General features: G+C 40.2%; 1 protein-coding gene across 1 annotated transcript in view; it reads right to left on the minus strand.

Moving 5' to 3' along the window:
* Nucleotides 1–2,449: 2,449 nt before the first annotated feature.
* The window catches only part of EPDR1 (ependymin related 1), a 32,409-nt gene continuing 8,422 nt past the window's right edge, over nt 2,450–26,436 (minus strand). Inside the window, 2 exon segments of the mRNA XM_055293383.2 lie at nt 2,450–4,190; nt 5,330–5,538. Coding sequence (XP_055149358.1) covers nt 3,994–4,190; nt 5,330–5,538 — 406 coding nt within the window. The 3' untranslated portion in view covers nt 2,450–3,993.

The following is a 26,436-nucleotide window of genomic DNA, read 5'->3' on the forward strand; positions in this document are numbered from 1 at the left end:
TTTTTATGGCTGCATAGTATTCCATGGTGTATATGAGCCACATTTTCTTTATCTAGTCTAACATTGATGGGCATTTGGGTTGGTTCCAAGTCTTTGATATTATTTCTAAATTATAGGATAGTTATAGCCCACTCCTTGAATGCTGGGGCTACATTACATTTTCCAACTTTAAATATGAAATAAATATTGAAAATATGTGTTCATTTTTGCTCTAATGAAAACAATATAAATTTTAAAATTAGGATACCATAAAGGTAAGCATCACTCTCCCTGAATAAACTATACAACAAATTATAGGCCCAGTATTTTTTCTACACATGTAGTTAAGCTAATAATTCTGCTTTAAAACAAATAAAAATATGTTCTAATCATTTATTATCCTAGCATCATTCCTAAAAAAGATGATTGTTGATATCAGAATATCCATAAATAAAGTTAAATTTGTCTCTTAAAGAGGTGTTCACCTACAAAGCCTTCAAATATCAACAATTATTTACAAGTCTTTGGCTGAGGAGGCTCATTCTGTCATTCAATATAAATTATTTTCACTCAACAAGAATGACAAGGATGGCATTCCTGCATTTGAGCTGCTTTCTGTGGATGGAGAAAGACAAGATCTACATAAGCGGAAAAATGTAAAACACCCCGTGTGCTGCAGGTGGATATATAGGCAAAGTGATTTGAAATAACAGAAGGAACATTGAGAAAATGAAGGCTTTTATTTGTTTGTTTGTTTGAGACAGGGTCTCACTGTGTTGCCCAGGCTGGAGTGCAGTGGTGCAATCTTGGCTCACTGCAATCTCCACCTCCTGGGGTCAAGCGATTCTACCAGCTCAGCCTCCTGAGTAGCTGGGACAACAGAGAAAGTGGATTTGGTAAAGGAAACCCAACAAGAGGTGAGTGTTTTGTTTTCAAATGATGTCAAATTTAACTTGGTAGGAAATTATTAGTAGTTAATTGAAAAATTTCCCAAAGACCTAAAATTCTTGGTCTTCATTAAATATTTAAAGAATTGTAAAATGTGTCCCAATTTTAGGAATCTCGATTAGCAAAGCTTATGGTAAGAAACTCACCCTGATGACAGAGCAATTGGGGACAGAAATGTCGGGCCTCCTTGACTCTGCATGGCCCATGAGAGAGAGGGAGTGATGGCTCTGTCGTAGAGCTGGGCCTTCAGGGTGGCAGAGTTGAAGGCAGGTGTATGTCGAGCACACCCTAGGGCTTGCCTGGATCCTGGCAATTTGGAAGTGGCAAGGCTTCCTTGGGAGAAATGGAAGTAAATTGTTCCAGTGCAGCATAAAGGCTCAGAGACATGTGAGGTGGGGTATCGGCAAAGTGGTACCCAGCCCTGGCTCAGACCACTATCAGTGATACCACCTCTGCAGATGAGTGAGGCACTGGGATACTGCACTTTATTAATAGGTACAAGTCCATACCTATTTAGTAGCCCTCTTCGTTGTGACTCTGGTGGCTACTAGAAAGTTTTTACATAAGACTGCAGAGTAAGGAAGCCCTCCTGCCACCAAGAGGTGACCCAGCCATTACTTCTCAAGCCCTTTGGGCATTTAGGGAAAAAAGAAACTGTGCCAAGGAGTGAGGCTGGAGTCAGAGGCCTGATGAAAAAGGGTGTGTCCACCATGCTATGGGGTCTCCACTTTACTTGTAAGCAGTGAAGAACCACAGAGGCAGGGCGCCATCAGATCAGATTTGACCAGATGTCAAATCCTTCTGGACTTTTTACTCCTTTCTGTGAAGTGGCTTAATAACTAAAACAGGCCAACTGAAAAACAAAATGGTACCCACTTTGCATGGGCCTCCATAAAATAAAAGGAGTTTCCTTCTCTCTCTGAGTAGGGTTGTGGGCTGCAACGGGCAAAGACAAAGTCCCAGGGCTAAGGGGAGATGTGCAGCTTGGAGAGGAGAGGATCATTCTGTGGTTGGGGAGACAGGAAGTGGGGCAAACATGGTCACAAAGGCGTTAGTAGGGTGGGCCACCTGGAATGCAGCTGCGAAACTCTTCCCTGTCTGTGCGGTTCAGATACCTGCATGGCCAAACTTCACAATCCTCTGGGACCCCAGGAACCTGCATGGGCACTGGAGGGAGCAGGTGCTTAGTACTGGCTTGTAATTTGGCTGACCAAGTGAATGAATGAATGAATGAACACAGGATGGCTTCTAGAAAAAAAAGACAAGGGCAAGGACAGAGGGTGTGAAGATCCTGCAAAGGCCAATGATGTTAAGAGCCCAGAGCTGGGTGGTGGCTGAGGGAGTGGAGAAGAGGCAGAAGTTTTCAGAGCTATTTTGACAGGACTCGGGATATTGACTGCCAATGAGGACTGAGGGAGACAAATGGGTCAAGAATGACTTGGAAGCTTCTGGCCTTGGCAACTGAACACTGGAGTTTAGGGAAGGTAAGACGGAGAGCAGGCTTTTGAGAGAAGATAACAAATTTGGTTTTGATCACATGAAGCACTTTATTTATTAGAGCATTGTTTCAACTCCCTTATAACCAAGATTATCCATATTTATTACAAAAGCAACAATATCAAAGAATGCTTTAAAATGCAATTAAATTTGTTTAATATAGATAAACTATAAGTAATAAGATTGTTTTCATTATAATATAGGTGTCACACATTTTTCCTGGTAACTAAAAAAGATAAATGGGCAGATAAAACATAACAGTAGAAGCATCTAGAATAGTAAATTGTATTACTGGAAGTCTCTCCCTAGCAATGGACAAACTCAACCACATTTAACACATAAGGAAACTAGGGACAAGAGAGACTGGCATTCTTCACTCTACAAATACTTAGGGCACTGACCATGTGCCAGGCACTTGCTTTGTGCTAGGGATATAAAAGTAAACATACAAGGTACCTGTACCTGAGGAGCTCACAGCCAAGATAATGGATGAGTGTCCTGAAAGTAGAAATTATCACACAGCTTAATAATTGTTGTGAGAAATGCATGCTCAAGATGCAAGGTGCAACTCATCCGGGATTCGGAGCAGCTCTTGTGAATGAGCTGACCTAGAAGGAGATGCAGAAGTCAGACAGAGAGGATATGAAGCAGCGTTCTAGGAAGGCGAAAGTGTGGGCAAGCCCAGTGCATTTAATGACCAAAGGAGTGAGAGTACGAGGGAACTCTAGTCCTGGGGTTAGGAGACAATAGTCTCCTGACTCCCACTTCAGTGCTATTATAGAATACTGCCTGTGTATTGACAAGTCTGTGAAGATTCAGCACATACAACAATACTCTTGCATAGAAAAAAAGGAAGCTTACATGGCTCGTGCTTTACCAGTGTAGACGTTAGGATTCTCTAAACTGCCTTGCTCAAAATGTTTCTTTAGAGGAATAATTACTTCCTATTTTAGCTTTCATTTCCTTCTAAATGTTTATAGCAATTGGGCCATGCTATAAAATTCTTAAGTCTGGAAGGGATTTAAGGTATCATTTTTTTGGCAACCAAGGGAGTGCAGGGGCAGGGTGGAGTAGGGCTCAGTGGGAGCAATGCCCACCCCGGTGCAGCAACAAAGGGGGCATTCTCTGCAGGGAATTTAAGAATTAATAATAAAATTGACCAAAATCACTCTGCTTTTTATTATCACTAATTCTGAATAATGTCAACAATAAATGCTTGCTGCCAAGGCAAACTTCTCTTACTGACCCCTCCCTATGTGCATGGCACTGCATTGTGTGTATACCTGTGCATGCAGAAAACCAGCCCTGAACAGGCATTAGAAATACCCAAAGTGTCCATATTAGCCATCTAGTCAGCTCATATGGCCACACTCTCACCATTCAATTTTCTTCTGTAAACATAGCTTGAGTAGTCAAAATCAGACACATCAAAACCCCACATCAATGTGCATCTTCCTAAAATTACATTTCTCTCCAATTAGCATTCACATCTTGACTAGTCTTATATCCATCTCCAGCTGGGGCCACAGGGGACTGACATCCGATGCTGCTGCTTCCCTATGCACAGGCTCACCAGGAGCAGTCTTCGCTCATCTTCTCTAGTTGGGCCATCTGGCACGTGCTTGGAGGGGTAAACACCGAGGGGTCTTTAATACCCAGCTGGATGTCAAAAAACCGCATGGACAATATCACACTGTAGTTTTTGGTAAAGGTTTCCTGGACAGGATAGCAATCCTTGACTGTATAGATGCCAATCCAGGTTTCATCTATAAGAGGAAAAAAGTTGACTTTTGAATAAAGAAGACAGGCAAGAAGTTCATAATTTTTCTTATGGTGGTAAGATGTACATAACATAAAATTTACCATTTTACCATTTTTAAGTGTTTGGTGGCTTGAGTACATTCACATTTGTTGGCCATCAGCACCATCCATCTCCAGAACTTTTTTCATCTTCCTAAACTGAAACTCTGTCTCCATTAAACACTAACTTCCCATTCCTCCTCTCCCAGCTCCTGGAACCCATCATTCGATTTTCTGTCTCTATGAATTTGACAGCTCTACATACCTCGTGTAAGTAGGATTGTACCGTATTTATCATTTTCTGCCTGCGTTGTTTCTCTTAACATTATGTCCTCAAGGTTTACTCAGGTTGTAGCATGTGCTGGTGTTTCCTTCCTTTTTAAGGCTGAATAATATTCTGTTGTATGACTATACCACATTTTGTTTATCCATTTATCTGTTGATGAACATTTGGGTTTCCACCTTTTGGCCCTTGTGAATAGTGCTGCTGTGAACATGGGTGTACAAATATCTGTTTGAGTCTCTGCATTCAATTCTTTGGGGCATACAGAAGTGGAGTTGCCGGGTCATATGGCAGTTTTATCTTTAATTTTTTGAGAAATCACCATACTGTGTTCTACAGCATGAATGCCTGTGTGGTAAAAACTGTCTTGGGATAGGCATATATCAGCAGCAGGGCAGAGAATGGCTTCACATAAAAGCAGGCTGGTTTGCACACTCAGCATGATGAGAGTAGATTTGACCCCTGCAACTTTAGGAAGTGGGGGAAAGAAAAGGAGGCACCCGATTCAAATGTGTGCCTTAGACAGATGCCTTCCATGTCACAGACCTCGGGGTGACCATAAAATGTCAAAATCAAGGCTAAGTTCACAGGAGCCAAAGTGGCAGAGAGGTGCAGGTGGCACTAGAAGGCTGAGGTGTTTCAAATATGAAGCTTGGATCCCATTGCCCATAGTGAGCAAAGTAACATGCAGACCTAAGTGGAGGCTTTAAAAATTTTTTGATTAAGCGGATGTTTCCCTAAAAACTACCTTCCTTAAAGGACTTAAACATTTTTCCCCATCATGCCTCCTGAATACAATGCTTAGATCCTTTGAACCCTTACAGGATCTAGCTGACTTTCTGTCCGACCACTCCTGGACCGCGATCTGCTCCTGGGGCCCCCCGATGGAGTACTGGTCTTCAAAGGTGGAGTTCTGAGGAATGTCAAGAGGGTCCCAGGGCTCTGTCAGGGTCATCTTTGAGCACTGCTTGGTGGCTTGCTCAATCTGAAACATCACTCCATCCTTATACAGCAAAATATATTCAAATAATCTGAAACACAGATGGAAAGAAGCAGTTTAGGGCTTCATGTTACAATCATCGTGCCTTTTAACAGCACAAACATCTTTGATAGATATTACTTTTAAAATAGAAAGAAATTACTTGCTAGGCAATCACTTAACATTTATAAACACTAGACACATGAAACAACTTGCATATGAAATAATTAGAATTCACAGATCAGACCGAGCACGATGGCTCATCCCTGTAATCCCAGCACTTTGGGAGGCCGAGGAGAGAGTATGATTTGAGCCCAGGAGTTTGAGACCAGCCTGGGCAACATAGTGAGACCCCTGTCTCTAGAAAAAAAAATTTAAAAATTAGCCAGACATGGCAGTGCACAGCTGTAGTCCCAGCTACTTGGGAGGTTGAAGTAAGAGGATCACTTGAGCCTGGGAGGTCAAAGCTGCAGTGAGCCATGATCACGCCACTGCACTACATACAGCCTGGGTGAGATCCCTTCCACCATCAAAAAAAAAAAAAATAGAGGTCAAAAGTGTATATTCACTGGACAAATTTTGACCAGGACCTAGTATATGCCAGACCCTTTGCTTAGCATAAAAAACATGGGGAAGATGTGGTCCTGGCTGAACAGCTGGTTTGTGAACTTTTGTTTACCCACAGGGACACAGGAGGACTTGACTCTTGTTTGGTGCAGTTTCTCTTGCAGCACTCAGTCAAGGAATTATGGGGGTATACTGAATATAGGACAAGAACGCACTGAGGACTGCATGGACCGAGTGCCTGTGCCTCACTGCCTCCACTGCCGAGCAGTCATGAATAAGGGGCTTTGATGCACATAGCTGATCCGGCACGGGCGCAGCCCACATACCCTGCAGGGGCTGAGATGAGCAAAGACAAAAGCTGAGGCGACCCCAGAGCAAATGACTCCCTCAGCTGAGTTTCTCTCCATGCTCTCGGCCTCCTCCCGTGACCACCTGCTCACCCTTCCTGGGGAGTGACAGGGAGATATTCAGAGGCTGAGCCCAGGAGTCACCAGCCATGCAGTATTGGCATCAGTCCTATATCTTCCTTAAAGCTGAGCCATCTTGGTGTTCGGGGAAGCCTGCTATGTTTCTATGCATTTCACTGTCGACCCAAAACTCAGGCCACAGCTGCTGGTCAAGAAAATGTGTCTTGCAGCCATGACCTCAGAAAGTGAAATCTGTAACACTTGAGGGCTGAAGAGCCTAGAGAGGTGATTTTTCATCAGCAAATAAAAATAGCCAACAAATTATCTGTGGCTGATGAGACCCAATGCACTAGAGGAGGCTTCAGGGAAGACATGTGCTCTCCATCCCAAGCTTGAGCTTAAAAATTGTTTTCTTCAGAAAAAAAAGTTATAAATGATTACTGTCTTTATAGTCAAAACACAGTCGTGCGTCACTTCATGATAGGCTTATGTTCTCAGAAATGTGTCATTAGGCCATTTCATCACTGCACGAACATCACAGAGTGCAGTTACACAAACCTGGATGGTGCAGCCTACTACACACCAGGGCTACACAGTATGGCCTACTGCTCCCAGGGTACAAACCTGTACTGCATGTGATTGCACTAAATATTGGAGGCAACTGTGACACAACGGTAAGCATTTATATATCTAAACATAGAAAAGGTGCAGTAAAAATATGGGATAAAATATAAAAAATGGTACGCATGTATAGGGTACTTGCCATGAATGGAGCTTGCAGGACTTGAAGTTGCTCTGGGTATGTGAGTGAGTGAGTGGTGACAGAATGTGAAGGCCTAGGACATTTCTATACACTACTGTAGGCTTTATAAACATTGTACACTTAGGCCACACTAAATTTATAAAAAATATGTTCCTTTCTTCAATAATACATTAATTTTACATTCCTGTAACTTTTTAACTTTATATACGTTTTGATTTTTTTTAACTTTTTGACTTTTTTGTAGGAAGACAGCTTAAACACACATTGCACAGCTACACAGAAATATTTTCTTTATATCCTTATTTGATATGCTTTTTTCTATTTTAAAATTTATTTTATTTAAAAAAAAACTTTTGTGTTAAAAATTATGACACAAACACAGATATTAGCCAGGCCTACACAAGATTAGGGTCATCAGTATCACCCTCGTTCACTTCCACATCTTGTCCCACCGGAAGGCCTTCAGGGCCAGTAACATGCATGGAGCTGTCACCTCCTATGATAACAATGTCTACTTCTGGATACCTCCTGAGGGACCTGCCTGAGGCAGTTTCACAGTTACCTTTTACGTAAGTGGGAGCACACTCTAAAATAACGATATAATATAGTAATTACATACATGTGGCCAACAAATACAGGAAAAAAAGCCCAATATCACTGATCATTAGAGAAATGCACATCAAACCACAAAAAGACACCATCTCATGCCAGTCAGAACAGCTATTAATAAAAAGGCAAAAAGCAACAGATGCTGGTGAGATTGTGGAGAAAAAGGAACACTTTTACACTGTTGATGGGAGTATAAATTAGTTCGACCATTGTGGAAGACAGTGTGGCAATTCCTCAAATACCTAGAACCAGAAATACCATCAACCCAGCAATCCCATTACTGTGTATATACCCCAAGGAATATAAATCATTCTGTTCTAAAGATACATGCATACCTGTGTTCATTGCAGCACTATTCACAATAGCAAAGACGTGGAATCAACCTAAATGCCATCAATGATAGCCTGAAAATGTGGATAAAGAAAATGGGGTACATATACACCATGGAATACTATGCAGCCATAAAAAGGAACAAGATCATGTCCTTTGCAGGGACATGGATGGAGTTGGAAGCCATTATCCTCAGCAAATTAACGCAGAAACGAAAACGCAAGTACTGCACATTCTCACTCATAAGCGGGAGCTGAATGATGAGAACAAATGGACGCGGTGGGGGAGCAACACACACTGGGGCCTGTTGGTGGAGCTTGGGGGAGGGGGAGCATCAGGAAGAATAGCTAATGGATGCTGGGCTTAATACCTAGGTGATGGGATGATCTGTGCAGCAAAACACCATGGCACACATTCACTTGTGTAACAAATCTGCACATCCTGCACATGTACCCCTGATTTAGAATAAAAATTGAAGAAAAAAAGTATAATATAGTAATTACTTATATGCTAGAATTGTATACAACTGGCAGCACAGTAAGTTTGTTTACACCACCATCACCCCAGACATGTGAGTAATGCATTGTGCTACCACATACTATGGCTATGAGGTCACTAGGCAATAGAAGTTTTACAGCTCCATTGTAACCTCATGGGACCACCACTGTATATGTGATCCTTCATTGACTGAAACGTCATTTTGAAGCACATCATTGTATTATTAGTAGCCGTATGCTTCAGGTTTCTATGAGATAGTATGGAAATATAAACATGACATCATTTTACACATTTATATGTATCTTGCTTATTTCAGAAAAGATTTTAAAGGGCTTGCGAGGGTAAAAATAACCCAGACACACACTTTTAGAAATGAGAATGAATATAGAAAGAAATATAAGTGTGCATTTTATGAGATATTGCTCAAAAATGGAGCTAATTTTTTATAATATGCATGCAGGGTCAACATAAAACTGTTAGCCCTTTGAAAAAGTTTGGGGTTGGATTGTCACTGTTTTCTCATAACCAGCTAAATCTGTGACACAACAGAGCCTAAGCACTGATTGAAGAAACACAGCAACATTAACCCAACTCTTAAGAGCATTGTTCATTTGTAAATATGGGAATTGTTGTCCATACACAAATCCTGTTCTGTGATACTTTTAATGACCAGTGGGCCACCCAAAAAACAAGCTGTCTTCATTGTTCTCACCACCAGCAATATCTTGTGCTTTCCCCAGTGCTAGGTATCTGGGCTAGAAAGGCATTCCTAGCTTTTGCTGATATCCTTGTTGTGTGATTCTCAGACGGCAATAATTGTTCCCTGGAGAATATGTAGCCATGTGCAGGAGAGGGGGTTTCCTTCTTGAAATCATCTCTGTCACTCCGCAAATCCACAGGATCACAGAAGTGTCATTAATATGGTTTGGCTGTGTCTCCACCTAAATCTCATCTTGAATTGTAGGCTCCCATAATTCTCATGTGTCATGGGAGGGACCTGGGGGAGGTAATTGAATAATGGGCACGGGTCTTTCCCATGCTTTTCTCCTGGTAGTGAATAAGTCTCACGAGGTCTGATGGTTTTATAAATGGAAATTCCCCTGCATAAGCTCTCTCTCGCCTGCCACCGTGTAAGAAGTCCCTTTGCTCCTCCTTCATCTTCTGCCACTGTGAATCCATTAAACCTCTTTCCTTTATAAATTGCCCAGTCTCAGGTATGTCTTTATTAGCAGCATGAGAACAGACTAATACGGTCATCCTAGCCTCATATTTGTCATACATGTCATTCTAGCCTCATATTTACCTCCCTCACCAGAGTTTACTAGACCAGAGATGAGACAATGAGATTCTTTCCTCTTGACCTGTGTCATTGCAACCAAGGTCTAATAGTCAGCCTCTTATGTGGCTGGACATATCACATGTAAATTTAGAAGCTGAGGGAGGGTATTTTTCAAAATGCAAATGGAATAGGATTAAAGAATGAAGCAGAGAGAAGCACTAGCAAACTGGGATTCCAACAGCTGTTCATTTCCTGGGCCCTTTTTTTCTGAGATGCTTGGAGCATCCCCGCTTACAGAGTTACAATAAGCTTCCTTTGTTCTAATAAACTTTCCTTCCTTTTTTGGCTTGCAGCTTTTTATGCTACTCAGTTCTATCATTTCTGATAGAATTGAGGACCCCAGTGCTCCATGGAGAGCCCCGGGAAGCAGCTGCCAGCACGGCTGTGCTGGGAAAGGCCCAGCATGGCCCTGTGTGGCACCAAGGGCCACAGATGCCTGGTCAGTCACCTGCAACAGAAGGGCAGGAGACAGCAGGGAGGGAACACTCACAGCTTCACTGTTTCCCTGAGGCCCGCTCTGCCCACATACAGAAGTAAAATGTAATTTTAAAATGAGAATTTTAGACCCAGAACAATCACTACGAAATGTTAACATTCACTGAATCTGGGTGGTCTAAACACAAGTGTTCGTTTTGGTATTCTCTGTACTTTTCTATGTTTCCAAAATATTTACTTTTTTAAAAAGTAGACATCATCTGATATTGAGGTTATGTTGACTGTACCTTAAGTTAAACTGAAAATAACAAATTAATGGAAAACAAAATAGAACTATATAATTCATTTGTTTTCAAAATCCCATGTGGATATAAATGCTAGTACTGCTCTATGACAAATTTTAGAAAACATTTTAATGATACTGTAGGTTGTGTGTGTTTATGTGAACATATTAACAGTTAGGACATAAGTCTTTCCGTCGCAAGTAGAATACAGGGCCTGTGGCCTGACAGGGACCAAAGGTCAAAATGCAGAGATCAGCCACGGTTGAGATGAGTAATCGGAGTGGGGATGCTGTACGGGAATAACCCGTGGACCCAAGGGATTAACAGACTTTGAGAGGAATTGGATTCCTGGAGGCGAGATCAAAGACTGGGCTCTGTCACAGAGGCAATTATGAGATGAGAGGCACCAACGACCCCCCGGGGCACAGTCAAGCAAGGTGAGATGCTGGAATTGGTGTTCAGGACAGGGAGGCAGACCAGCCCAGGTCAACAACAGCAGACAAACTTCGCCTCCTTGCTGGCCAGGCACCAAGCAAAGCATAGTTCACTGGGAGGGGCAGGCGAGTTCCCACAAAGGCCCTGCTGCTGCTGAGCCTCAGCTGTGAGCAAGGTCAGGTTGGCCAGGCCCTGCCAAAGGGTCAGAAGGCCAAGCTCTCCACGGCAACCGCAACACACAGGACGGGCCAGCGGCCTGTTTTGCTTCTCACCATATGGGACAAAGGATTTTTGTTGCTTTTACTAAAATTCTCAGGTTACATTGACAATTTCCATTGTTTCCTGCAAATCCATTTCCCTAAAAAGTAGGCTCTCGAATCACCATGTTTTCTGAAACACCGAAAATCTGGGGAAAACTTCCCAGTTTTCTTTTGAAAAAACTTCCCAGTTTTGCTTTTGAAAATAGTTTTTTTTTTTTTTTAGTAAGATGGATTCATGATCAATATAAAAAAATTAAAACAATCTAGGGATGGAAAGGGAAGCAAAAATTGCCTAGAAACTCTAATTTACAGAAATAACAACTCTGTACATGTGTGTGGACATATATTCTTCTAAATATATCTATGTACTATTAATTTTTATACTTAAATTTTTTATGTTTTAATTGTGGCAAGATACACGTGACAAAAATGTACCATCTTAGCCATTTTTAAGTGTACAGTTCAGTAATGTTAAATATATTCACACTGTGGTACATCAGTCTCCAGAACTCTTGCAAAATTGAAACTCTATATCCATTAAACAATAATAACCCATTCCTCCCTCTCCCCAACTCCTGGCAACCACCATTCTATGAGTTTGGCTATGCTACATAGCTCATGTAAGTGGAATCACACAATATTTGTTCTTTTCAGTTAATACAATAACTTCAAAGTTTATCTGTGCTGTAGCATGTGTTGGCATTTCCTTCCTTTTTAAGGCTGAATAACATCCCATTGTATGTATACACCATATTTTATTTATCCATTCATCCGCTGGTGGATTCCTAGGTGTTTCCTAACTTTTGGCTATTGTAAAAATGCTGCTATAAACATAGGTGTACAAACATTAGATTGATTCTTCAATATGTACTATACTCATTTTATGCAAATGATTGCCTATTATTTGTTTTATAACTATGCATTTTAAATTCAACAATTTGCCCTTGATAATCTTTTAAGTAAAAAGATAAATCTAATTTTTCTAATTTTTATTATAAAATATTTTAAATGTGCAGAACAGTTGAAGAACTAGTATAATGACCACTTTTATGTCTGCCTCCTAGGCTCAACAATTCTCTACATTTTACTGTATTTTTTCTAGTTTTCTAAATATTTCCTTAAAACAAGAGCTTCTGTCACATGGTCACAATAGGACGGTATCTTATAAATAAAAATTCATTCCCTGATATCTGCTCCATATTCAAGTGGCCCCCCAAATACATCTTAAAGCTGGTTTTTCAAATCAGAGTTCAATTAAAGTTCAAGCATCATATTTGGTTATGTCTCTATCAAAAATCTGGAGCAGTACTCCTACCTTTTTGTTTTCCAATATGACGTTGACTCTTTGAAGAGTTCAGATTTGCAGATATTCCACAATGTGGATTTCTTTGGCAGTTTCCTCATGGTGTCATTTAAATTGCTATTTGAGCTTTTGTCATTCTTATGAAATGGATATGAAGTCTAAAGGCTCTTTTCGATTTGAGTTCCAAGATATTTGTAAATAACATGTCATTGGTGAGGTTGTATACTTCGGACTTTATCATATCTGAAGACAGGTGATGTACCTTCCCACTATTAATGCTGCTAACTTTGATCACCAAGTTATATGGTGACTCCAGATATCTGTTATAAAAGTGTTTCCTTTTGCAATTGGCAAGTGATTGATGAGTGATACTTTGTGATGTTGGAAATGTCCTGTTACCCAATAACTGTCACCTAATGGTTTTAGGTAAAACCATTCCCTGAATCAATTATTTCACTGGGAGTTAGGATCATAGTACCAATGGTATAGTAAATGACATCTATCTATCTTAATCTATTGAGTACCACTCTGGACTCATGGATTTATTATTTATTCAATGTATGACAAACAATTAAGTCATTATTCCTTTTGATGCTAAAATTTGCCCAAGTTTGGTCAGAAGGAGCTCCTTCAAGTTGGTGTATGTATCTTCCGACATAATCCTATTAGTCTCTGAGTGCTTTCTGATGTTCTACAACACAAGGTGGCACAGGCTAACCTTGGACTTTTCCTGTCCCAGATCTGAAATCAGGCATTTCTCTAAAAAACTCTAGTTACCCTTAATGGGGAAAAAACTTAGAAACTGACATCAGGGGCCGGACGCGGTGGCTCAAGCCTGTAATCCCAGCACTTTGGGAGGCCGAGGCGGGCGGATCATGAGGTCAGGAGATCGAGACCACGGTGAAACCCCGTCTCTACTAAAAATACAAAAAATTAGCCGGGCGCAGTGGCGGGCGCCTGTAGTCCCAGCTACTCAGGAGGCTGAGGCAGGAGAATGGCGTGAACCTGGGAGGCGGAGCTTGCAGTGAGCCGAGATCGCGCCACTGCACTCCAGCCTGGGCGACAGAGCGAGACTCTGTCTCAAAAAAAAAAAAAAAAAAAAAAAAAAAAGAAACTGACATCAGGGCGCTAGATGGGCTCATTGCCATTGAGATGTCATTGCTTTTCAAGTGGTCAGAGCTTCCAATTAAAAAAAAAACATTCGAATTCATATAGATTTTTCCATTTAAATTAACATTACAGGTTTTTCCCCCTATTTTTTGTATTTATGTATCTTTTCCCTTAAAATAAAAATCACGCTTCTTAAAAACATTAACAAAAACATTTATTTATTTGCTTTATTCTATAATTTTGAAATAATAACTTCAAAACTATTATAAATAACAAAATTGCCAAGTGAAGTTTAAGATTTCATTGTAGTTCTTCTTATCCTTAGAATATAATTCCCTAGTATCGAGAGTCAGTATTGTGTTAAAAATTTACTTAGAATAAGCCTATTCTCTGTGTGGTTATGTTTCCAGATTGATAGATCATTAGGTTCCTTTGTTTTAGTTTGTTCCCAGTTCAGGGACTTTACACTTTTCCTCTCTGATTTTATTATTTAAATATGTAAAAATTTTCGTATTTCAAAACTCAAAATGACAGAAAATGGTACATTGAGGCAAGTTCCCCTTCCATCCCTATCTCCTCTTCCCCATTCCTCATGCTCCTTATAGATAACACTTTTTAACTGCTTCCATTTTATTTTTCCTGCATGCCTGTCAAAAAATAAGCAAATACATATGTGAATTATTATTTTCTCTTCTTCTTTACAGACAGAGTAGCATGCTATATAGACCTTTCTGCATCTTGCTTTCTCCATTCTCCACTAATGCCTACAGATTATCCTTATTTTTTTATGGCCATGTAAGTTTACTGTGTGCAAATATCATTATTTCTTTAGCCAGTCTTCTACCAATAAACATTGAGTTGTTTCTCTTCCTTTGATATTAACAAAAATAATGACCTTGTGTTGTGCTGTTTTGGAGTTGTATGTTTAGGGTAAATTATTAGATGTGGAATTACCAGGTCAAAAGGTAAAAGCATTTGTGGTTTTGTTAAATATTACCAGATTTCTGTCCACAGGGTTGTACTATTTTGCATGCCTATCAGCATTATATTATAGTGCCTTTTTTTCTTTATAGTCCTGCCAACAAAGCATGTTGTCAAACTTAAATTTGTGCTTATCTGAGGAATAAGAAATGGTATCTGACTACTAGGTTTTTGTTAAGAACATTTTTAGTAAGTATAACACCCATAAGAGGGGTCTTTAAAAAGTTCACAGAAAATGTGTATTATGAAAAAACTATGCATGGATTCCAACTTTTTTCACCAAAATAAACTCACAAAACTTGTTATAACATGCCTAAACAGGATCTAGTTTGAGGCACCAAGAAGAATAAGACATCAGTTTGGATAGAGCTCCTATCAGAGCAACATGCATTCTGCTAAAATTAAAGCAAGAACAAATATTAAATTTATTATGAGGCTCAAGTGGCAGAATGGTGAAATCACTGATGTTTTACAAAAAGTTTATGTGACATTACTCCAAAGAAGTCAGCAGTTGCAAATAACTAATTCATTTTAAAAAGGTGAGAGTCAATATTAAGATTAAGATTTAAGATTTAAGCCCACAGTGGCAGTTCATCCACATCAATTTGTGAGAAAAAAAAATCTTGGGCCAGGCGTGGTGGCTCACACCTGTAATACCAGCACTTTGGGAGGCCAAGGCAGGCAGATCATGAGGTCAGCAGATTGAGACCATCCTGGCTAACATGGTGAAACCCCGTCTCTACTAAAAATACAAAAAAATTAGCTGGGTATGGTGGTGGGCGCCTATAGTTCCAGCTATTCTCGAGTCTGAGGCAGGAGAATGGCATGAACCCAGGAGGTGGAGCTTGCAGTGAGCCAAGATCCCATCACTGCACTCCAGCCCGGCAACAGAGCGAGACTCCATCTCAAAAAAAAAAAAAAAAAAAAAATTGGTCATGCCCTACTTGTACAGGAGACAATTGTACAGGACAATTGTACAGACAATTAACAGGAGAAACAATAGCCAGCACCACAGACACCTCAATTAGTTCAGCTTATACAATTCTGAATGAAAAATTTAAGGGGAGCAGACTTTTCACTCCCAAGGGTACTAAAACAATTGTGGCCCAATCAGCTGCAGACAAGAGCAGACCCTTCAATGGAAATTTTATACAAGTGGTCAAGATCCTGAAGCATTTCTTCTGTGAATTGTAACATAAGCTGAAACATGGCTTTACCAGTACAATCCTGAAGACAAAGCACAATCAAAGCAATGGCTACCAAGTGGTAGAAGTGGTCCAGTTAAAGCAAAAGTAGGCTGGATAAGAGCAAAAGTCATGGCAAGTTTCTCTGGATGCTCAAGGCATTTTGCATGTTCACCTTCTGAAAAGCCAAAGAATGATAACATCTTCTTATTATGAGAGTGTTTTGAGAAAGTTAGCCAAAGCTTTAGCAGAAAAACGTCCACGGAAGCTTCACCAGAGCTTCTCCACCATATCAATGTTTCTGCTCATTCCTCTCATGAAACAAGGGCAATTCCATGAGATGATGGGAAATCATTAATCATCCACTTGACAGTCCTGATTTGGCTCCTTCTGACTTCTTTTTGTTTCCTAATCTTTAAAAATATTTAAAGGCACTGGGCGCAGTGGCTCAAGCCTGTAATCCCAGCACTTTGGGAGGCCATGATGGGCAGATCACAAGGTAAGGAGATAGAGACCATCCTGGCTAACATGGTGAAACCCCGTCTCCACTAAAAATACAAAAAATTGGCCAGGCATGGTGGCTGGCACCTGTAGTCCCAGCTATTCGGGAGGCTGAGGCAAGAGAATGGCATGAACCCGGGAGGCGGAGCTTGCAGTGAGCTGAGATTGCACCCCAGCATTCCAGCCTGGGCGGCAGAGAAAGACTCCATCTCAAAAAAAAAAAAAATTTAAAGGACACCCATTTTTCTTCAGTTAATACATAAAAAAGACTGCATTGACATGGTTAAATTCCCGGGACCTCACTTTGTTGAGGATGGACTAAATGGCTGGTATTATCACTTACAAAGGCGTACTGAAGTTGGTGGGGCATGTGTCAAGAAATGTTTATATTTTGTATTCGTATCTTTTAATTCTATTTTCCTATGAACTTGTAAAAGTTCTCTTGTACAATAGATTGCATAGATTTAAGGTGTGGAGCTTGAGAAACTTTTTATGTGAATAATCTGAGTATCTCCCGCCCAGATCAAAGATAAGGCACCTCAGAAGCCTCCATTGTGCCCCCTCAGTCACTAACCTTTCAAAGAGCAGTGTAATTTTAATTCACCTCCTTTCATTATAGTTGGTGGAGTGTTCATATATTAAGCATCATCTGATTTTGTTTTTCCATGAACTGGCTGTTCATTTCTCTACACATCAGGATTTTTTCTCATCTCTATTTTCTACAGATCATTAATTAATTAGCCTTTTGTACTTGATATAAATTGCCCCTATTTTCCCCTGCCATTTGTTGGTTTTATTTAAATTTTTTCTATAATGCAAAGGATTTTTCATTTTTAAAAAGCAAATTCCTTTTATTGTTTCTGGGTTTTGTCATATTTAAAAAAAGCTTCCTACTCTCAGATTATAAAGAAATGCATCATATTTTCTATCATAATGGTGTGGTTTTGTTTGTTAGATCTTTAATTTGGTTTGCTGTTTATTTTTACATATGTTGTGAGATGTGGATTCAGTTTTATCTTTTCTCAGTTGTTCCAACAACACTGATTAATAAGTCCATCTTTTCCCCAGTAATTTGAGATGCCACCCTTATCACGTACCTAATTTCCAGATGTATGTGGATATATTTCAAGACTCTATTTTATTCCACTGAATTGCCTATTTACACATCAATGTCACACTTTTTAATTACAGAGACTTACTAGTGTGTTTCAACATTTGGTCAAATTTACTGGTCCTCCTTTTGTGTCCTTTTCCAAGGTTTTCCCATGTTTGGGCTTTTCAATTTTTCCATATGAAATTTAGCATCAACTTAGCTAAAAAAAATCCCGCTTTTTTGCATTTATTGGAATTGAGTTAAATCTAGGAGAACTGATATTTTTATGATGTTGAATCATCCTATCATTCCATAAAAGGAGTGTTTAAATTTTTTACTATACAAGGTTTGCACATTTCCTTTAAATTTGTTTCTAAGTAGTTGATCTTTTGTTGTCACTGTTGCTGTTTTAAGTGACACTTTCTCTTACACTATAATTCTAGTAAGGTTATTGTTTGTATATATGAAGACTATTGATTTTTCATGTTAATTTTACATATAGCCACCTTACTTTTATTGTCTGAATTAGTTTTATGTTCAGGTCTTTTGTGTCTTGCAGGTATACTATATTCATATCATTGATAGAGATGGTTTTCAATTTCTTCTTTTCTAATCCCTTACCACTAATTACTTTGTTGTCTCTGTCTATACTGGTCAGTAAATCCAGCACAATATTAAATAGAATGTAGGTAATGGGCATCCTTGCCTTCTTCCATAGTTTAGCAGAAAAAGGGCTATGGTTTCAAGTAAATTAAGAACTACACAGGTTGTACTATGTTAAAGAAGCGTCCATCAGTTCCTACTGAATCCATTGTATTATGAATGTTTGTTGAATTTTATCAACTGCCTTTCTGCTAGACTAAGGCTATAATCACATGATTATTTTATAGATGTTTATGGATTTTCTAAAATTGAACCACCTTTGCATTCCTGGAATAAATCTCACTTGATTACAATGTATTTTTTAATGAGCTGTTGGACTTAGTCTGCTATTAAGGAATTTTTAATCACTAATTATATCAATATTCACAAGTGAGATTGACTTACAATAATTTTAACAGATTCACATTTCCCTTGTATATATATATGCCATGATTTGCTAGTTCCCAAATCATGTCCATTTAGATAATTTCTACAGTTTTGTTAATATTAATGATGCTGAATATGAATTGGAGATAAAACCTTTTACCTTTCTGTGTTCATATCCCAGCAAAAAATTTATAGAATGGGATCATTGCATCAAATGAACGTCCCATATCGTATTTTATGAGATACTACTAACTGTCCCACCTCCCCACCCCTACCCAACAAAAACACTAGAATTGTTAACTAGATGTAGAGCTTCATTAATTTCTCTGCATTAGAAAAGATGCTAAAAGTTTACCCTACTATAAGCAGGGAAAAAACCTTTCTAGTTTTCTTAATTTGGCATAAGGTTTTCAGAAAACATAAAAGGTTAAAAAGCTTAGGTCAAACAATCAAGCTTACCCATTTGCTATTGATGAGCTGTATGATCATAAATGTCATCTCTCTACTTCTCATATGGAAAGAGAGACCAAAAATTTGAAACTTATGACATTCTTATGAACAGAATTTGAGATAATAGATATAAAATTGTTATATAAGTGTAAGGCATCATAACCATGGCAAGAAAATCTCATATTTGTGTTTATCATCATCAGTTAACGTTTAACAGGGAAACAAATCATTTAATATGTACACATATTAATTGCTCTACTACGTAACAAAGAAGGGCTAATTCATCCAGGTGGGATAGAGAGATGAAGGACAGAATATTCTGAGTGCTATGGTGGATCCCTTCCTAAAAGACCCAGCAGTCATTTGTACCCCTTCTCCCTTGTCTGTCTCTCAATATAGAGGTTGAGAAAATCATACTGAGTAGTCCCTTGACCTCCATGGAAGATTGGAGTCCTGTAGATACCAAAATCCACAGATGCTCAAGTCCCTTAGATAAAATGGTTTAGTATTTGCATATAACCTTTGCATATTCTCCTGTATACTATAAATTATTTCTAGATTATTTATAATCTTTACACAATGTAAATGCTATGTAAATAGTGATTATACTCTATATTTTTATTTGCATTATTTTTATTGTCATAGTTAACTTTTTTTTTTTAAAGACAGAGCCTCACTCTGTCACCCAGGCTGGAGTGCAATGGCATTGTTTTTGCTAACTGCAACCATTGCCTCTCAGGCTCAAGCAATCTTCCTGCCCCAGCCTCCCAAGTAGCTGGGACCACAGGCACATGCCACCACACCTGGACATTTTATGTATTTTTTTGTAGAGATGGGGTTTTGCCCAGGCCGGTCTCAAACTCCTGGTTTCAAGTGATCCTCTCACATCAGCCCCCCAAAGTGCTGGTATTACAAGCATGAACCACCATACCTGGCCATTTTTAATTTTTTAAAACAGTATTTTCCATCTGTAGTTGGTGGAATCCATGGATATAGAATCCATGGATGTGGAGGGCTGACTGTACTCATTTTCTTAGTTTCCCTTAGAGCTAAAGGTATCTGGTTCTGGCTTTGAAGATCTAAAGGAAAGTTTGTAATGAGAGAGAATACTCTGGGATTCCTCCTCTCTCTCAAAGGAAAAGGGAAAAAAAGAGAAGCGTCCTTGTTCTAGGGAAGCTACTCCCTTCACTTTCTGTCTTTGAATGTAGTTGGGAGAGGACATAATGCTTGGAGCAGAGGCAGCCATCTTGAAACCATGAGGCAACAAGTCAACATGCAATCTTGCAACTAGGAGCCATCATGCTAAGAATGGCAGAGTAGGCTGGGCGTGGTGGCTCACGCCTATAATCCCAGCACTTTGGGAGGCCTAGGCAGGTGGATCATGAGGTCAGGAGACCGAGACCATCCTGGCTAACACAATGAAACCTCATCGCTACTAAAAATACAAAAAATTAGCCAGGCGTGGTGGCAGGTGCCTGTAATCCCAGCTGCTGGGGAGGCTGAAGCAGGAGAATGGCGTGAACCCGGGAGGCGGAGCTTGTAGTGAGCTGAGATCGCGCCACTGCACTCCAGCCTGGGCGACAGAGTGAGACTCCATCTCAAAATAATAAAAAAAAAAAAACAGAATGGCAGAGAAAGTGGATGCAGATAATCCTGGGGTCTTGATGAAACTGTTGAATCAGACCTAGGAACATGTATCCCAAGAATTCTGGAGTAAACAACAAACATTCTTATATTTTAGCATTTGCTAGCCAGATTTTCTGACCCTTATAGCTGTAAATATCCTTAATGAAATGAATAAAAACCACTCCTTTATGGATAACATCTACTCAATTCATTACAAAAACTCTGTGAGAGCCTTCCCTCTCAGAATGAGCAGGGCCCAAAGATTTGACTAATCCTAGAACCTGAAATACCAGAGCCTGGCCTGGGTGTAGGTGAACCTGAGCAGCTACTGCCTTAACAGTCAAGAGACAAGTGTTTTTCTGTCACAATTTTGAGTAGTCAGGAAAAAAAGAACACATCCAAAGCAGAGGTTACAGACTGGCAAATTCAGCTGGTTGAACATGTTATTAGCATTTTTATTTTTTTAACAGATGAGAAAATATGAGGCTCAGAGCATAACTTCGTAGTTAAGTATGGGGTCAACCAGACTCATTCTAACTCTTAAACACCATGTGCCTTCTCGCTCTCAACAGGGGGAAGGAGTGATTCTTCCCATCCATGTAGAACTGCTCGGCCATCCAAGATATATTAAATTACAGAAAAGGGAGTAGACAAATATTATATTGTGATTACAAAAGAACTTTGGCTTTTATGGAAAAAATTGAACAAACTTTGGATTTGTTTAATACGCACTATAATAGATTAGTAATGCATGCCGGCCATCTGACTCTCAGGAGGAAGAATTGAGCTGCGGCCACTTGCCATGCTGGCGTATACTAAGTTTGAGTTACACCCTGCAATGATTATGAGACATAAAAAAGAAAAAAACACTATTTCAAAATTGTGTTAGACACAAACTCATTGTGCGCATTGTTGCCAATCACATATAACAAAAGGAAAATTAAATTACTTAAGAATGCAGCCTGAGGAAAAGCAAAATCAAAGAATAATTATGTTTGCCATTTAAGAAGCTGTAAGGTGATGGGCTTCATGACTTGGATTCCAGTTCAAAAGATGAAAAAAGTGCTTGAGAAATTGAAGAGCTTTTTTCCCAAAAATATATCTGGATGAATACTGGCAATGTGTAGGCAAATATTCTTTCATCTGATGAAAGATAATAAAAAATTTCTCATGAGACAGTAGTGCAGGCCGACTTTTGTTTCACCACCACGAAAAGAAATAGCATCGTTAGTACTGAGATATCCAGGTTGCCATGGTGCTCAGTGGCTTCTAGAACGACATAGCAGGGGGTTCTCTAAGAAGGATGGGAAGGACAGTGCAGGGTCAGCATGATGCCATTTAGCAGAAATAGATCAATTCCCACCATGTTGAAATATAAACTCAAGCAAACCCTTCCAGCTAACATTTAATGAAACTCTGAAATATAAATCTTATTTTTTATTTTCACTGGGATTTGGGATAGACTGTTTATAATTGAAAAGGAATAATGTGTGACCACAAGGATAGCTTTCTGATGAAAAACATCATTATCAAAATAAAAAATAGTGGCAAGGGCACGTAGTCCCAGATACTTGGGAGGCCGAGGTAAGCAGACCACTTGAGCCCAGGAGTTTGAGGTCAGCTTGGGCAACACAGTGAGATGTCATCTCTAAATAAATAAGTAAACAAATTTTAAAAATTTAGAAATTAAAAATGCAGTCATGACAGTGTAAAGCAGATTGACTGTGGCAAAAACAACAACAACAACAACAACGACAAAAACCACCTCACAGGCAGTGACTTAGAGGGTATTATTGTAGAATTCAGAGGGGAAAAAAACATATTAAGTGATGAATAGGCTAAAGCAACGAAGACATTTGGAAGACAGACGTAATGTAGGAGAACCAGAACAGATAAGCAGAAAGAGATTCTGTAAGGAACCAAGAGAAAAGCAGAGTATCAAACCTCCAGAAATACTAGAGGAAAGTTCCCGGCCGGGTGCGGTGGCTCACGCCTGTAATCCCAGCACTTTGGGAGGCCAAGGTGGGTGGATCATGAGGTCAGGAGATCGAGACCATCCTGGCTAACACGGTGAAACCCCTTCTCTACTACAAAAATAAATAAATTAAATAAATAAATAAGGCGGGTGCAGTGGTGGGCACCTGTAGTCCCAGCTACTCAGGAGGCTAAGGCATGAGAATCACTTGAACCCAGGAGGCGGAGGTTGCAGTACGCCGAGATTGTGCCACTTCACTCCACCCTGGGTGACAGTGCGAGACTGTCTCAAAAAACAAAAACAAAAACAAAAACAAAACAAAGCGAAACAAAACAAAGCGAAACAAAAACAAAGTTCCCCTAAAACTACACCTTACCTGGAGATGTTAATAATAATCAAGGATAATAGAAACAACCTACAAAAACATGGGCAGAAAAAAAATTATTGAAACGAAACTAAATTTAGTTTGGTGTCAAACTTCTCTCTCTTTTTTTTTTTTAGATGGAGTCTTGCTGTGTCACCCAGGCTGAAGTGCAGTGACACAATCTCAGGTCACTGCAGCCTCTGCCTCCCGGGTTCCAGTGATTCTCCTGCCTCAGCCTCCTGGGTAGCTGGGATTACAGGTGCATGCCACCACGCCCGGCTAATTTTTGTATTTTTAGTAGAGATAGGGTTTCACCATGTTGGCCAGGCTGGTCTCAAACTCCTGACCTCAGGTGATTCACCTGCCTCGGCCTCCCAAAGTGATGGGATTACAAGCGTGAGCCACTGCACCCGGCCTCAAACTTCTCTTTGAGAGCTGTAAATGCCATAAACATATTTAAGCAAAAAGACCATTTTTACCCAAATTGTATACACCAAAAAAATCATTATTTAAATGGCAATAAGTAGATGTGCTCAGACATTGAAAATCTCTGAAAGTATGCAACCTTAGTGTCTTCTCTGAAAAAAAAAATTGAATAATTTCTCTAGCTGACTAAAACATGAATTGAAATAAAGGTAAATACGAAAATTAGTATAAAATAAATTGCAGTGAATTATAAAAGGAGTAAAATGGCTTGTTTTTCTAAAATAGAAGACCTTGTGACAAAGCTCCTTATAAACTTATGCAAACACACACACTATAAAAATTCCTCTGTGTTTTAACAACCGCAGAAATTGACCTTTTTGAGGCGTGATTCAGTATGATGAAAGAGGACTACAAACCACCAAAACACTTCAAATTCTTTTCAATATACTAAGTGGAACCTAAATAAATGCTTGTCCTGTGCAAAAGGAACTGTGTTCTGAAGTCCGAGAAGTGGATTCCCAAGCTTCATTTCCTAACTTCTTAAGGAAAATTGAGACCTCAGAAGGGTGAGATCTCTGGGGTCCAAGGGTAAGCCAGGCCATGCCTGAAGCTAGGCTAGGATGAGAATATCTATTCAAAAGGACAGGGTGTGTTACAAGGGACAGGTGGAGGGCTTGACTGTGAGAAGAAGAACTCCCACACCTACAGGAAACACAATCCACGCCAAGACACAGCACCTGATGTGGCATTTCCAATGGATATGAAGTCTGGAGCAGATTCTCTTCCCCCATCCTTCACTCCCAAGAGAGCCAGCTGGTAGAATCTTTCACTGGTCCATAGCCCTGTTTCTTCTGAAATGGGAGCTTCCATCTCATGCTTTCTCTACATTCGCTGCCTCTGCCTCCCACTTCAAGCAGGGTCCCTCCGCCAAGAGTTGCCTGAGAGATTCTGAAGCAGGTGCTGCTGCCCTTGACTTCAGCCAGCTCAGAGGCTCTGGGGTGTCATGGGCCTCTTCTGCCTTTCTCAGCCTGGATGTCCTGACTCATCAGCATCTTGGTGAGACACTCCGGGAAGCAGCCTTACATTCTGGAAGATCTAAGAGATGTCTCAGTAAGGGCCCTGAGGAAAATATTTTAGAAGACTCGGGGTGAATGTGGATGGCTCGGCTCACCAGTCTCCCTTGCAAGTATTTTCAAGCAACCTGGAAGGGCCTTGTTTCCACCATGTCTGCTCCCAGATGCCATGGCAATGAGCTAGGGGTTCATGGTGCCACAGATACTCCTCATAAGTTGTATGTTACCTATTGCTGACTATGCTACGTCAGGCAGAGCTGTGCCCTTGGCCCTGCACCACCGGCTTCCCATCTGCCAGTGTCTTCCCTAGTGGCTTCTGAGATGCTCTGGAGCAGCATCTTCCCTGGGAGAGCTGGGGCTGTGACTCTGGTGCCTCTTCTGAGGTGAGATTTTGGCCATCACTCATCAGCAGGGCTCACATTCTAGAACTCTACCAGAAGATCTAACTTTAAGCCACAACAAAAGCAGCCTTCTGTGAGCGGGCAGGAGTCATCCAAGGCGTTGTATCCTTTTCTCCAGGAGAAGTTGCCTTCTTTAGGGAAGCCATCATCCCAAGAGTTTCTCCTTTCTTTGGGGGGCCTGAGAGTAACTTAGGCACCCTGCTAAGGATCTGATTCCTCTTCAGATGGCCTCCTGACTCAAAGAGGCACTGCTTCTGAGAAACTGTGGGTGCTTTAGAAATAAATCTCAAATGCCCACATTGGGTGAAATTCCCCAAAATTGAAATTGAGGCACAAGAGAGACACTGAAGACAGAGTTTGATGAGAGGGCAGTTGGGGAGTGGCTCGTGGGTGAGCACTCCCACTCTCTGGAGTGCATCCACTCTCTGGATCCAGTCTCTGGAGGTGGTGGTGTGCCCTCCTAGGGAAGCTCCACTTCAACCCTACTGGAAAACTTTTCAAAACACTGCAGTGTAATTCGATGTCAAAAATCATTCTTAACATAGAAGAGGTATAACATAACATATAAATGAAAAACCATGAAACCATTACATAAATCTATCATTTTATTGTCTAAGAAATTTAATTATAAGGAAAAAAGGAAAGAAAATACATATTTATTATTTAGATATCTTTCTACAATGAATGTATATTATCAGTTATTCATTTCCCTCATTCACTGATTCAAAAAAAAAATTAGTCAGGCCCTGCTTTTAGCAGTTAGAAAATGGAGCTTGGGAATCACCTTCTCCGACACCAGAACACAGTTCCTTTCATACGGGACAAGTATTCGTTTAGGTCCCACATAGTATATTGAAAAGAATGTAAAGTGTTCTGAGGAGTTAGAGATACAGCAAAAACCATACGAAACCCCTGGCCTTATGGAGCCTTACTGTGCATGAGGGAAGGTGGGGGAGATGAAGGAACTTTAATACTAAACACTCTGCCAGATAGTCATAAGTGCCTTGGATATATTAATATAAAGCAGTCAGGGGGCACTGAGAATGTTGAGCAGAGAAACAGTTTAATTTGGGAGTAGGTCCTGCAGCTTCTTAGGAAAAAGGCTTTCTTGGCAGAGGAAATGACAGATTCAAGTGCCAATGGGGTCAGCATGCTGAGGTCAGGTCCACAATGAGTGAGCTGGTGACAGAGATAAGGTAGGGAAAAGGCTGGGGAGCAGATCCTGAGCCAAAGAGTGGCATGACATATTTTCAAGAGAACCCCTGGGGTTTCCATGTGGAGAACAGACTAAAGGGAGCAAGGTCCGAAGTGGGGAGACCTGTTAGGAGGCTATCATAAACATCCAGCCAAGACATAATAAAGGTTTGGACCAGAATAACAGTGGAGGTATGGTCAGATTCAGTATACCTCAAAATTAGGGTATAGGTGGGAACCTAAAGAGATGAGAGCCTGAGCCCTGGGAGAGTCCACTATTAGCAGTCCAGAGAAGAGCAGAAAGAGCAAAAAG

The sequence above is a fragment of the Symphalangus syndactylus genome, chromosome 9 (assembly GCF_028878055.3).
Source record: "Symphalangus syndactylus isolate Jambi chromosome 9, NHGRI_mSymSyn1-v2.1_pri, whole genome shotgun sequence".
Taxonomy (NCBI): Eukaryota; Metazoa; Chordata; class Mammalia; order Primates; family Hylobatidae; genus Symphalangus; species Symphalangus syndactylus.